General features: G+C 45.1%; 1 protein-coding gene across 4 annotated transcripts in view; it reads left to right on the forward strand.

The window, feature by feature from the left end:
- daam1a (dishevelled associated activator of morphogenesis 1a) overlaps positions 1-13608 on the forward strand; it is a 33977-nt gene that overhangs the window by 6410 nt on the left and 13959 nt on the right. For 2 of the 4 annotated variants that reach the window (XM_038729898.1, XM_038729897.1), the window contains 12 exons: positions 3142-3359; positions 3480-3569; positions 4390-4461; positions 4654-4748; positions 4863-5082; positions 5520-5633; positions 6212-6322; positions 7199-7302; positions 7413-7479; positions 7869-7986; positions 8090-8228; positions 8696-8754. In XM_038729898.1, the coding sequence (XP_038585826.1) occupies positions 3174-3359; positions 3480-3569; positions 4390-4461; positions 4654-4748; positions 4863-5082; positions 5520-5633; positions 6212-6322; positions 7199-7302; positions 7413-7479; positions 7869-7986; positions 8090-8228; positions 8696-8754 (1375 nt within the window). In that variant the 5' untranslated portion in view covers positions 3142-3173. Of the gene's footprint in view, positions 1-3141; positions 3360-3479; positions 3570-3710; positions 3868-4389; positions 4462-4653; positions 4749-4862; positions 5083-5519; positions 5634-6211; positions 6323-7198; positions 7303-7412; positions 7480-7868; positions 7987-8089; positions 8229-8695; positions 8755-13608 lie in introns of those variants that run through there. The other 2 variants (XM_038729899.1, XM_038729900.1) reach the window with 2 other exon arrangements.

The following is a 13608-nucleotide window of genomic DNA, read 5'->3' on the forward strand; positions in this document are numbered from 1 at the left end:
TCGCTACTCGTCGTTTTTATTCTTGAATTAGTTCATAATGCAGTGTGGCCTTCTAAGAGAAAAGACTTTGAAGTTGAAGTTTTTTCACACACACACCATTATCCAACCTCAATATGCATGTCATTTCAGGGGCAAGGCACCCTTGCAGAAAACAGTGTGAAATTTTGCTGCATGCTTTAAAAGGCGAAAGAAAGTAGCACAAACTGGTGAACAAATGTAAAAATTAAAAATTGAAAGCTAGTAGTCCAAAATGAAATGTTAGCATAAAGGAATGCATCAGTTAAGGTTAAGATAAATGTGGGATCCAAAAAGGCATTTTCAATGGTTTTCAATGGGACATTTTTTGTCCTAAGGAAATTGAAATTTTCTTGAAAAAGAATATCCTCTGGCAAATTTGAGCTACATATATTCAACACAGCCAAAAGGGCTTGAAAATGGCACCAAATGTCCCCAGGGACTCTTAAGGGTTATTTAGAAATCCACTAGGAAAGTGAGGTGATACCTATTAGTTTTACCTATTCACCTGCAGTATCTTGCCTTAATAACTCCAGTCTTGAATCTGGTTTAGGATCACTTGTCACTGGGTTTGACTGTCCTTAATCAGTACAGCTTCTTTCTGCTGAGGGTGTGTCTCTGCCTGCTTGTCTGTCAAGCCAGCATGCTTCACATAACCTTCCTGAATCACCTGTCAGCCCAGTCTGGCCTAAAGACTAACCTGTTCTCTACTGCTGCCATTGGAGCCAACATTTACTTACTGACGGGGAGCCAATCGTTAATCAGCATTCCCAGTATAAACCAAAAATGGCAGCACTGTCAATTCTAGCTTCAGGCTTCACAGTGTCTACTAAAGTGACCAGCTCATTTATTTAAGAAAACTTCAACATCTGACGTAAACGTCTGTATAAACCTTGTGATTTGTAGGATTAAATTGGCAACCTAATAATGTCAGCATGGCAAATTAGCCATATATACTGTACATACATGGGCTTTACATCTGAAGGATAAAGGACACTTGTTTGGGACCACCAGGTGGACATTTTAGACAGAGAGGATAGATGGTTGGAAAGAGGTGTCAAGGAAGCCATTTACACCTGGGTTGAGAAGCCGTCGCTGAATAGACAAGGGGGTCTACGCCACCACTTATCACTAATCACTTACACAGGAGTACTGATAATATCGGGTCTGATCAACAAAGCAATATATCATCAGCATACAAATTTACAAGGCTCTTAACATTACCTAACTGTACACCACTGACTCAATGGCATACAGTTTGGGGATCGCAATGTCAAACAGCAGGGGAGTAAGTGGATTGCCTTGTCTGACACCGCCCTGCAGGTCAATAGGTTTTGATCTGTCTGTGTTAGTCAGTATAGAACATACTGGATTTGAATACATTTTAACCCACTCGATAAAATTCACTCCAAACCCAAATTGTTTTAATGTCTCTAGCATATAAGACCATTCAGTCTGATTGAATGCCTTCTGGGCATCCAGAGATAAGATGGCAGATTGCATGTCCTTATCATGGACCGATTATAATGTATTCAAATGCAGACGAACATTGCTAAATGAGAATCTACCCGGTACAAATCCAGTTTGGTCAGGATGTACAATTGTTGAGATATATTTAACCAATTTCGTGGCCAGACCTTTAGTTATCACCTTCTGATTACAGTTCAGAAGGGCGATCGGTCTGTAATTTGCAGGGTTGGTCTCTATTTTTCCTTTTTTTTGGGAGTAGACAAATATTCTTATTAGAGTGAGCTGGGGAGCCTCTTATTTTTCACTGAATCATTCACCATCCTTAACATGAGAAGGACTATTCTTTTATGAAACATCTCGTAAAATTCGCAGCCAAAGCCATCAGGGCCTGCTGTTTTACCAGAGGGGAATCCTCGAATAGGTTCCAAAAGGTTCCAAAAGGTCAATATTAGAGACTGGGGTGCCAATGTCATCTTTAGACATGGTGTCTAGTTGTGGAATATTTAGGTTACTAAAAAATTTTGGATTGCTCGACTAGCTTGCTCTCAAGGTTGACTTGCCAATAACTTTTCTGGTTCATTTAAAAGATCAGATCAGAGTCATATATGAGCAAACAAATCGGATTTGGGTCACTTTGGCCTGCAGTCCGAACGTAGCCTTAGAGTCAGCAGTCTTCAGGTCAGGTGTGTGACTGTTAACCACCAGCTGGTGATGAAGCCACAACTGGAGAGCAGGTTAACGCCCACAGGCTCTGTTGGAGGAGAGAGACAGATAGAGGGAGGGAGAGAAAGAGAGAGAGAGAGCAAACACAGACAGATAGGACCTTTCCGAAACTGCTTGCTCCTCCTAATGGTAGTGGGTTGGTAAACCCTCCAATGCCAAGTCAGCACCGATGCCGGCTTGTTGAAGGTGTGTAACACCCTTTGCTGCACGATGGGGGAACTTTCTTTCAAATGTGAGTTCCGTGAGACTTTGTCGGTTAACATGTAGGATTTTTATATTCCAAAACTACAATAACATTTCATATCATCATTCACAGGTTAACAACACTGTGTTTAATAAAAAAAATGATCTTGTCTGATAGACTGTTGTTTTTATTGAATCATATTATACGAAAATCTTTAGCCAAAACAAAATAGCCTACATTAAACATCAGAATAATAGAACATGACACAACTACATACACAGGGGGATCACGTAACATGCAACAAAGGCTTTAAAGAAAAATAGTTAGCCTAAGTCTTCATACATTTAATTCTTCAGACAATATAATGCTTCAATATAATGTATGATTTATATTGATTAAATGTTATATTGGTAATATACATATATATATATATATATATATATATATATATATATATATATATATATATATGGGCAGGTGTCACGACAGGGGGGCCATTAAAGAAAGTTTTTTTCCTTTAAATTAACTTATCATTTAATTGCATACTTTTCATTTCCTTCATTTCATTTCGGTGCTGTCTCACCGTTGTCCTCAATCTGGTTTAATGTTTTACATAATTGAGCAGCTTATCAATAGTTCATTCAAAAATCAAGCACATTTAGTTTTTGCTTGATTGGCTCAGTATGCATCAAGATCAGTACCAGAGGATGGAGTACATTTTGATTGATACTTTCTGTCCTCCTCTTTAGTCAATACTTCTGGTGAGGTCCCTGCTGTAACCATGGCATCCCAGGTGAAGCAGCCCCAGGGGCGTGGCCTATCGTCTCTATTTTCTTGCTGTTTCAAAGGAAGTGACCAACCAGAGATCACCTACTGCCATGACAACATCAACACTGTGGCTGTACTGGAGCCCACTCTGCCTATGCCCCCCCTTCAAGAGCTGGACTCCATGTTCACTGAGCTGGTGGTGAGTACAAGACCAGAGTAAGTGTTCCTCTTCTGAACACCGGGTATTTCTACAGTATGTGCCTTCAGACAACCATGCCTTAATCTCTTCCCTTTCTATCTTTTCTTTCCTCTGTCCCAGGATGAACTGGACCTCACAGAGGAGCACAGAGCAGACATGTTTGCTTTGCCAGCAGAGAAAAAATGGCAGATCTACTGTAGTAAGAAAATGGTAATAATATATATATATATACAACAGCCAACATATCTGTGTTGGCAGTGTATTGAGCTCCTGGGAAGTTGCTTGTTGCCATCACTTACGAGTTTCATATGCCTCAAATGAACTATTACTACTGGGGTGGCTGGGGCTCAGGAGGTAGAGCTGGTTGTCCTCTGATCACAGGGTTGGCTGCTCAAAACCACCTTCTCCCGACCCCCATGTTGAAGTGTCCTTAGGCAAGACACTGGACCCCAAACTGCCCTCGATGGTTGGCCAGCACCCTGCATGGACCCTGCTATCAAGTGAATGGGTGAATGAGCCACTAAAACACTTTGGATGAAAGCGTTATGTAAATGTGGCCATTTACTGATTCAAGCAAAAAATAGATGTTTCAGCCAATAAAATCCGTGTTTACTGTTAGCTAGTCCCCCTTCTGCTCTACTAAAGCTTCCTGCCTTTCCTCCAAATTGATTTTTCTGTCTCCAGTAAGTGACAAAATGACAAGAATCAGAAAACCAAAATAAAAAAGTATTTTCAAAAACCTGCGGGTGATGTCTCAAATCAAAATTTGTCTTGTACTACAATTCATGGCTATATCTGCCTACAAGTAGTTGTTTGGCATGGCAGCTGGAATCATGCACCCATTCTGAGTACTTTTTACAAACTTCTTACATATAAGTGCCATACCTAGCCATACATCATGTATAATACTTTTTCAGTAGTTGCATGCATTTTCTTTGTTTATAATTAAAAAAGGCTAATATCTACATATGACACATGGATTTGTTTAGCATGACCCTGACCTTTGTGTCCGAATATATGTGCATTCCAGGAGGCAGAGGAGAAAAAAGGAGCAACCAGCTGGCCAGAGTATTATATTGACCAGCTCAGGTCCATGGCTGCTGTGAGTTCCCAGTTCATTCCATACGCAGACAGACAGATTTTGCTTTATTTCCAATTTTCTTTGTAAAAAATATTGATAATTTCTGAAACTGTTACCCCCTTGTAGTAGTATCCAAAAGGACAGTGTTCAAATGACAATGCATACCAAATCTTGCATATCAAAAATTGTGGGGCATTGTTTTCTTCCTCCCAGAGGAAGACTCTCCTGGCACTGGAGGATGAGGAAGAGCAGGGAGGACATACAGTCGTAGATGGTCTAAAGACAGCACTGAGGACACAGTCAATGAGGTAAAATTCCAGTTCTAACACACTCGTTATTCTGAAAATGTAGATTTCCCAAAGCTTACCTTTCATTATGCTCTGCACTGCGGTGAAGCTGCCATTCTTATCGATCTCCCCCAGGTTTGTGACGCGATTTATTGACTTGGATGGCCTGTCTTGTATCCTGAATTTCCTCAAGTCAATGGACTATGAGACCGCAGAGTCTCAGATCCACACCTCCTTGATTGGCTGCATCAAAGCTCTGATGAACAACTCTCAGGGCAGAGCTCATGTCCTAGGTCACTGTGAGAGCATTAATATCATTGCACAGAGTCTCGCCACTGAAAACATCAAAACCAAAGTAGGTGGAACACAAACAGCACATGGGATACTTTGGAACTTTCTTGGAAGCAGATTTGTTAGTGGGGGAGTTGGTGAGTGCAGGTACTTTGTGGTTGTTTCTTATGTGCTGGTTTGAATTTAGGTTCTATTATACATAGATAGATCACCGAAAAGGCTGGGTCGTTGGCATACTTCTAGTGATCTTCTAGTTTTTTTGACAATAATCTGATTTTTACAAAGATCTAAGGAGATTATATTAGAGAGGCTGATCAGAATGATGTACTCAAGTCTCAAGTCAAACAGTTACTGAAAAGTTTGGATTTCATGATTTTTGAGTGTTTCTGATCACAGATTTTTATAAATAATTTCGGTCAGACCTTTACCATGTCCCAGTAAATAATGATGAAATTATGTCTCCTTCTCATTTGTAATGACCATTTTTCTTTGTCTCCTCAGGTTGCAGTGTTAGAGATCCTCGGTGCAGTATGTTTGGTGCCAGGAGGCCATAAGAAAGTACTAGAAGCCATGCTGCACTACCAGAAATTTGCCTCGGAGAGAACACGCTTTCAGGTCTGCTTTTGTTATCTTGTGTGTGCTTTGTTCAGTTTTCTGCAAAGGATTATGCAAGTCTGGATAAAGCAGTTTCTTGAAAAGGTGGTGGTATTGCCATCACTTTTAATGCATTTTAGGTGTTCAGTAATCACTAATAATATAGAAACCACTAGACAAACACGGCAAACAAGACAGGACACATAATACCAATGCTCACAATGACATAGATTGGAGTATAAGTGCAGAAAAATTATGATTTAAATTTACATTTATTTCGTATAAATATAATTTTTATCATCCAAATCATTAGGAATTATCCTCCAGTGACCATCAGTTTGTGGCAGAAAGTGATTGGTATCATCATATTTGAGTCCTCAGCCAGTAGGGAAAGCATTTGTTTTAACATCCAAACTAACTGACCACCAATTTTCTCTGTTAAGATCAAATGTGTACCCATATTACATTACAGTTTACAGTGATTTCTAATTTGGAGGCCAAACTGATATTGTCAACAAGAAGAGCAAAAGCTATTTATCCATGCAAACAGGTTTTTTAATGGTAATGTATAACTTGAATATTTTCTTTCCTGGGCACAGAAACTGCTGACAGATTTGGATAGATCCACAGGTCGTTACAGAGATGAAGTTAATCTGAAGACTGCCATTATGTCCTTCATCAACGCTGTGCTCAGCCAGGGAGCAGGAGAGGTGAAGAATCATTTATCTGTGTCTCTCTTAAAGTAAAATCCTCTGCTTTGAATATCCGTTTCTGATGTCAAATGTCTTGTGATGTTTTGTCATGCAGCATGATACAATATGATACATTGTTAGTACCCTCTTTTCTTCAACATGTACCATCTTAAAGATATTACTCTTTATTTCTTATTATCAACAATAGTCCATCTCTCTTTGCTTTCTGACTTCCCTACTCTGCCTGTTGCTCTCAGCCCCAAGCACATTGGTTGCGACTCAAGACGTAAATCTTTAAAAACAACTCACAAACAACGCACTGCAACGGCGTGGCTCATTGATGTGTAATAAGAGTTTTTTCAGAGCTCTGTGGCAGAGAGGAATGAGATCCATCAAGCTTTTGCAGAAAGATGGTTTGGATTTGTTAACGCTAAAAATGAATGCTTCCAGTGTAAAATGGGTTAGACACATATACTGTCTGTAGTACATTCTGTCAAGTGTTTTACATATTGATCAAATCTTAGGTAAAGGTACATGTCTCTATACCCTTTATTTTATTTACAGCTGCATTCAGTTGTCCCTTGTTGGAGGGTTTTCCTGCAGCCTCTTCCATGTGAGGGCTTTCTTGAAGTCTATTGAGCTGGTAGAGTAATAGATCTAGAAAGACATTACTCATGCCACTACCTGATGTTTTCTGCTGTTTGTAAGGAAAGCTGAAAAAATTACTGTGATCAGGCACAAGTGTAGCTGCACTACTGTACCACTAGTGACATATGGCCTATCTCCACCTACTGTCTACCAAAAAGATACCTATGATGATTACATTATATTATTCCATGATATGTTGATTACATTATTTTCCTGTTGTGTGTGTGCATGTGAGTGTGTTTTCAGACAAGTCTGGAGTTCCGTATCCATTTGCGCTATGAGTTTCTGATGTTGGGCATTCAGCCAGTCATTGACAAATTACATTCCCATGACAACGACAACCTAGACAGGTACATCAGGTGCACAAAAAGGTGCTAGCATCAATACTGTGTCATGGAACTTATGATAAGTAAGAGGTCAGGGGAACATATTCATTTGTTATGTGTATTGTTGATTTCAGACATCTGGACTTCTTTGAGATGTTGAGGAATGAAGATGAGCTTCTGATGTCCAAACGCTTTGATGTTGTAAGTCATTTAGACAAAACATATATATACTCTACAAGTGCTTCAGTATTGTTTTCTATATATTACATCCTTTAGATCCAGTGACCAGCCAAAACACAAGCTCTCACGGATAAACACACTGAACCTCATTAGTTCTGATACACACCACAGGAAATTTTATAGATTCTTGTAAATCAAAATAACATGCAGTATATTATTATTGCAAGTTGTAGTTAACAAATATATACCACAAAAGAGTAGTGTTTTCCAGTGTTCCTTTATAATAAAAGACTCTTGAAGCAGCTCATCAACATTACATTTCTCTTTTATTGTCAAATAGAATATGAAAATGCTAATCAGATGTGTAATGTGTTACACACCTGATGATGTCTTTTGGTACGTTGTCTCAGGTCCATATAGAAACTAAAAGTGCCAGCCAGATGTTTGAGCTAATCAAGAGGAAACTGAACCACACTGAAGCTTACCCTCATCTCCTGTCTATACTGCAGCACTGTCTCATGATGCCATGTAAGACTATCAGTTTACTTATTTCCTTTTTATTTATTGCCATAAAATGATCCATGACGGTAGCAGCTTTTTCCTCTGCTGACTCCTGTCTGTCCGTCTGCAGATAAGCAGAACAGTTCCACACTTCAGTACTGGGTGTTGCTGGACAGAATAGTTCAGCAGCTGGTTCTGCAGACAGACAAAGGTGACAACCCTGATGTCGCTCCACTGGAGGACTTCAACGTTAAAACTATTGTACGCATGTAAGTTTCCAGCTTTCCTAACTTGGTGTATGAGCATCAGTGCTGCTAACTACAGTTTTTAATTCAAACAAAAAAATACAACTATATTTCAGTTACATTTCCAACAGTTGTTTATGGTTGCTCAGCAGTCTGAATGGTAATCCTTTTAGTTCTATTAGTAATACTACACAGTCATAATGAATCAGAGAAATATTGTGTAATATTGTAGCAACCCAACATTGATTTGAACAGTTAACCATAAACCTAGCACCATTTACCTCTTGCTGCTGACATAGTAGAGTAAAATAACTACATGAAAGAAGTACATGTAAGATATTTTTAAGTGAAGCATAAAGACATGTTTCAGATACTGTACTGTAACACAAAAGGTTCTATTGTTCTTAAGATGTAGCTTGTGGACGAATGCAGGGTCCAACACTCAAAAATCATGTTTTTCAGTAGTTTTTCGCGTGTGTTTGCGTCTATAGGCTCGTCAAGGAGAACGAGGTCATCCAATGGAAAGAACAAGCAGATAAAATCAGAAAAGGTAAGTTGTCACTGTCTGAGTGCGTGGATGAGCAGGTTGGTGGACCCAAATGCAGGACACGAAGGCTGACTGGTTCAGTTCAGGGATTTATTAAACAAACAAAAGGCGAGCTCACTTACTATAGAGTGGCTGAGTGCATAATCTAAAATAATAAGTTGATCCAACAGAAAATCCAAAACGGGTATAATTCAAAATCCACAGAACCAACAGAGTACAGGCAGGAAACAGGCTGTTAGGCGACGGGACAGAAAGGACCCAAACGCAACACTCAGAGGGAAGGAGGTTTTCTTGAGGATTCACGGAGGGGGCTAGGGAAGAGGTGAGGGAGGAGAGGTGGACGCCAGGGGACGCGGGCACGGAGGACCGAGGAGCAGGCGAGGCACGGGTGGTGAGGCGAGGAGCAGGGAGGAGCCGGGAGGGCGCTGTGGAGGAAGCCCGAGAGGTGAGGACCCGAGGATGAGCCCGGACTACGAGGGTGAGTGAACCTGGGAGGGAAAACAGACAGAAAGACAGGGTTAGTGACTGGAGCGACAAAATGCAGGGAAAATGAGGAAAAAAACAAAGAACATGAGAGCCTGGACGTAGCGGTGGCACCGAGTAAGGAGCAACGACAATCAAGCGAGGATGGTGTGGAGAACCGGGGTTGAAATACAGGCTGGGATGAGGTTGATTACTGGCAGGTGTGGCAGGCTGACGAGGTGGCTGATGAGGTGCAGGTGTAGGTAGTTGGCTGGGCTCAGGGGCCGAGGGAGAGAGGAGGAGAACACAGGGAGGCAGGCAGAGCAAAACAATGGGTGAAATAAAGTGAGAAAAAAAAGTAAAACCAGGACACTCACCGTCAGCTGGGCTGTCCCCACAACAGGGCCCCCCCCTCAATGGACGCCCCCAGGCGGCCGACCCGGCTTGTCAGGATGAGCCCTGTAGAAGTCAGTCAGGAGGGACTTGTCCAAGATCTGGCTGGAGGGAACCCAGGAGCGCTCCTCTGGGCCGTAACCGGCCCAGTCCACCAGGTAGCGGTATCCCCGACCTCTACGCTGCACGTCCAGGAGCCGGCGCACCGTGTAGGCGGGGTGACCATCAATCATCCGTGGAGGGGGAGGCGCTGCCACTGGTACAGAGAGGGAGCTGGTGGCAAAAGGCTTGATTCTAGAGACGTGGAAAACGGGGTGGACTTTCAGGTGGGACGGGAGGGTTAGGCGTACTGCAGAGGGGTTAACGATGGCCTCAATGGGATAGGGGACGATGAATCGGGGGCCGAGCTTCTTGGAAGGGACCTGCAGGGGAAGGTCCCTGGAGGAGAGCCAGACTCGCTGCCCAGGCCAGTAGGTAGGTGCAGGGGCCCGGTGGCGGTCTGCCAGTTGGCGGTTGCGGGCCGCAGTGCGGAGAAGGGTGGCCCTGGCCTTACCTCCAGATCCGGCGGCAACGCCTGAGGTGGGCCTGCACAGAGGGGATGGCCACCTCCTCCTCCAGGGACAGGAACAGGGGGGGCTGGTAACCCAAGGCGCACATGAAGGGGGACATACCAGTGGCAGCGCTGACCTGGGAGTTGTGAGCGTACTCGATCCAGGGGATGTAGGAACTCCAGGAGGTGGGGCTGCGGTACGCCACACATCTGAGTGCCGCCCCCAGGTCCTGGTTGGCCCGCTCGGTCTGTCCGTTGGTTTGGGGGTGATAGCCCGAAGAGAGACTGGCAGTGGAACCAAAGGCATGGCAGAAGGATTTCCAGACCTGGGATGTGAACTGGGGGCCCCGGTCCGAGACGATGTCCAGAGGGATTCCATGGAGGCAGAAGACGTGGTCGACAAGCAGGCGGGCAGTTTCCAGAGAGGAGGGGAGTTTGGGTAGGGGAATGAAGTGGGCAGACTTAGAAAAACGGTCAACGACAGTGAGAATGGTGGTGTTTCCGTTTGAGCTGGGGAGACCAGTGACAAAGTCCAGGGCGATATGAGACCAGGGACGACCGGGGACCGGGAGAGGGCGAAGCAGACCGGCGGGCGGTTGATGGGAGGGTTTGGCACGGGCACACACCTCACAAGCCGCCACAAAGGCTCAACAGTCCCTCTCTATCGAGGGCCACCAGAACCATTGGCGGAGCAGAAAGAGGGTGCGGGCCATCCCAGGGTGGCAGCTGAACTTGGAGGCGTGCGCCCGCTGGAGGACCTGGGAGCGCACACAGGACGGGACGTAGAGGCGGTTTTGGGGGCCGGTGCCAGGCCCGGGATAAGTGGACTGGGCTCGGCGTACGGTGGACTCCACTTCCCAGACCACGGAGGCGACGAGACAGGAGCACGGTAGAATGGTGTCGGGGGGGTTTAAGGCGGTGTCGGTGGAGTGGAGCCGGGAGAGAGCATCGGGTTTGGTGTTGCGGGATCCGGGCCGGTAGGAGAGGGTGAAATTGAACCGGGTGAAGAACAGGGCCCATTGAGCTCGGCGGGAGTTTAGTCTTTTGGCGGTTTGAATGTAGGCGAGGTTCTTGTGATCCGTCCATACCAGGAATGGGTGTTCTGCTCCCTCCAGCCAGTGCCTCCACTCCTCCAACGCCAGTTTGATGGCCAGGAGCTCCCGGTCCCCCACGCTGTAGTTCCTCTCAGTGGCAGTGAGGCGGCGTGAGAAGAAGGCGCAGGGGTGGAGCTTGTTGTCCACCGGGGAGCGCTGGGAGAGGGTAGCACCGACGCCCACATCTGAGGCGTCCACCTCGACAACGAACTGGAGGGAGGGGTCGGGGTTGATGAGGACAGGGGCGGAGGTGAACAGTGTTTTGAGTCGGGTGAAGGCTGTTGCGGCCTCTGGAGACCAGGTAAAGGGGACTGAGGAGGAAGTGAGGTGAGTGAGGGGGGCGGCGACGGTGCTGTAATTCCGGATGAAGCGGCGATAAAAGTTAGCAAACCCTAGGAAACATTACAGCTGTTTAACGGAGGTGGGGGTTGGCCAATCGGCGACTGCCTGGATTTTGGACGGGTCTGCATGGAGCCGCCCTTTTTCAATTATGAACCCGAGGAACTGGATAGTGGGGACATGAAACTCACACTTTTCGGCCTTGACGAAGAGCCTGTTCTCCAGAAGCCGCTGCAGCACGAGGCGAACGTGTTCTGTGTGCTGGGTCGCGTCGCGGGAGAAGATCAGGATATCATCGAGGTAGACAAAAATGAAACGGTGGAGGAAATCACGTAGGACGTCGTTGATCAGGGCTTGGAAAACGGCGGGGGCGTTGATGAGTCCGAAGAGCATAACGAGGTATTCGTAATGGCTGAGGGGGGTGTTAAAGGCGATTTTCCACTCGTCCCCCTCCCGGATCCGCACCAGATGGTAGGCGTTCCTTAGATCTAATTTAGTGAAAATGGTGGACCGGGAGAGGGAGTCGAAGGCAGAGTCCATGAGGGGCAGCGGATACTTGTTTTTGACGGTGATGGCGTTGAGCCCCCGGTAATCGATGCAAGGGCGGAGACTGTTATCTTTTTTCGCGACAAAGAAAAAACCGGCGCCCAACGGGGACGAGGAGGGGCGAATGATGCCGGCATTAAGGGAGTCTTTAATATACTGCTCCATAGACTCCCTCTCCGGGCGCGACAGGTTGTACAGGTGACTGGAGGGGAGAGGTTGGTGTGAGGCCAGAGCGGGAGGTGGCAGACCTGCGAGCGAGGCGGTCCCTGGCCCTTTCCCGCAAACGGTTATCCAGATGACCGTGATCACCTTGACCAGAGAATCAAGGTCCTCCGGCACGCCCCTAGTGGCCAGTAGATCCTTAATACGATCGCTGAGGCCATCCAGGAAGACGCACCGGAGGGCCTCGCTGTTCCAGCCCGACTTGGGCGCCAGAATGCGGAAATCGACAGAATACTCCGCCACACTGCGATCGTTCTGGCGGAGGGAGAGAAGCCGCCTAGGTGCCTCCCTCCCCCGCACAGGGCGATCGAAAACTCTCCGCATCTCCTCCACGAAGGAGGAGTAGGAGGAGAGGACGTGAGGCTGGCCCTCGCTGACTGCCGTACCAGGAGAGAGCCCGGTCGCGAAGCAGCCCAGCGATGTAACAAACCTTGGCCTCGTCGGACTGGAAACTTGCTGGCTGGCTCTTAAACACAAGACAAGTAATTGAGAAACACAGGCAACTCCACAAGAAAGAACAGACTAAGATAAAGACTAACACAGAATGATTATAAACAAATGAACAACAAATGAGGTAGAGATCACAATTAACATTTAGCATGAAAGAAACATCAAATAATAACAGAATGAGACAGGAACTAAGGCAGGCACAGATCAACACCAAACTAAACAGGAAATAGACTGCACTAAAGGCACAAAGTAGACTACAAACTAATGATAGAGTAAAAGACTAATAATAGAGATAGACCACCACATAAGACAACAAACAGGACTGAAAACCAAAGCAAAGACACAGATACAAAACAGAATAAAAAGAACAAAACTGACTGAGAACTAACTAAGCAGAACAGATGATAGGACTAAAATCCCCTGGAGGCTAGTCCATTGGTGTTAGAATGTTATGAGTGAATATTAGTCTGTTTGAGCTTCTTAGGCTCAGTGAATGAATGTGAGTGAACGGTGAATGCGATGTAGTGTAAAAGTGCTTTGAGTGGTCGCAAAGACTTGAAATGCGCTATACAAGTACGGAGCATTTACATTGCCATTCACCCACAAGATAGCTAGAGCCCCCCTCCCAAGTGATTTACTTATTTATTTATTTTTCTTCTGATACATTCTCAGTATGTATTTATATTTAACAATGTCCAATTTTTGTACCTTTCTGTCTCCGTTGTTTGTTTTTTTTTTTTGTCTTGTGTGCGGCTAAGCAAGCAGTGAGGGGCTGGGGGTGGGTTTAATAGTAATGGGATG

This window comes from Micropterus salmoides, unplaced genomic scaffold (genome assembly GCF_014851395.1).
Source record: "Micropterus salmoides isolate LMB-PRFRI ecotype aquatic unplaced genomic scaffold, ASM1485139v1 Ms_hic_scaffold_19, whole genome shotgun sequence".
In the NCBI taxonomy this organism is placed as follows: domain Eukaryota; kingdom Metazoa; phylum Chordata; class Actinopteri; order Centrarchiformes; family Centrarchidae; genus Micropterus; species Micropterus salmoides.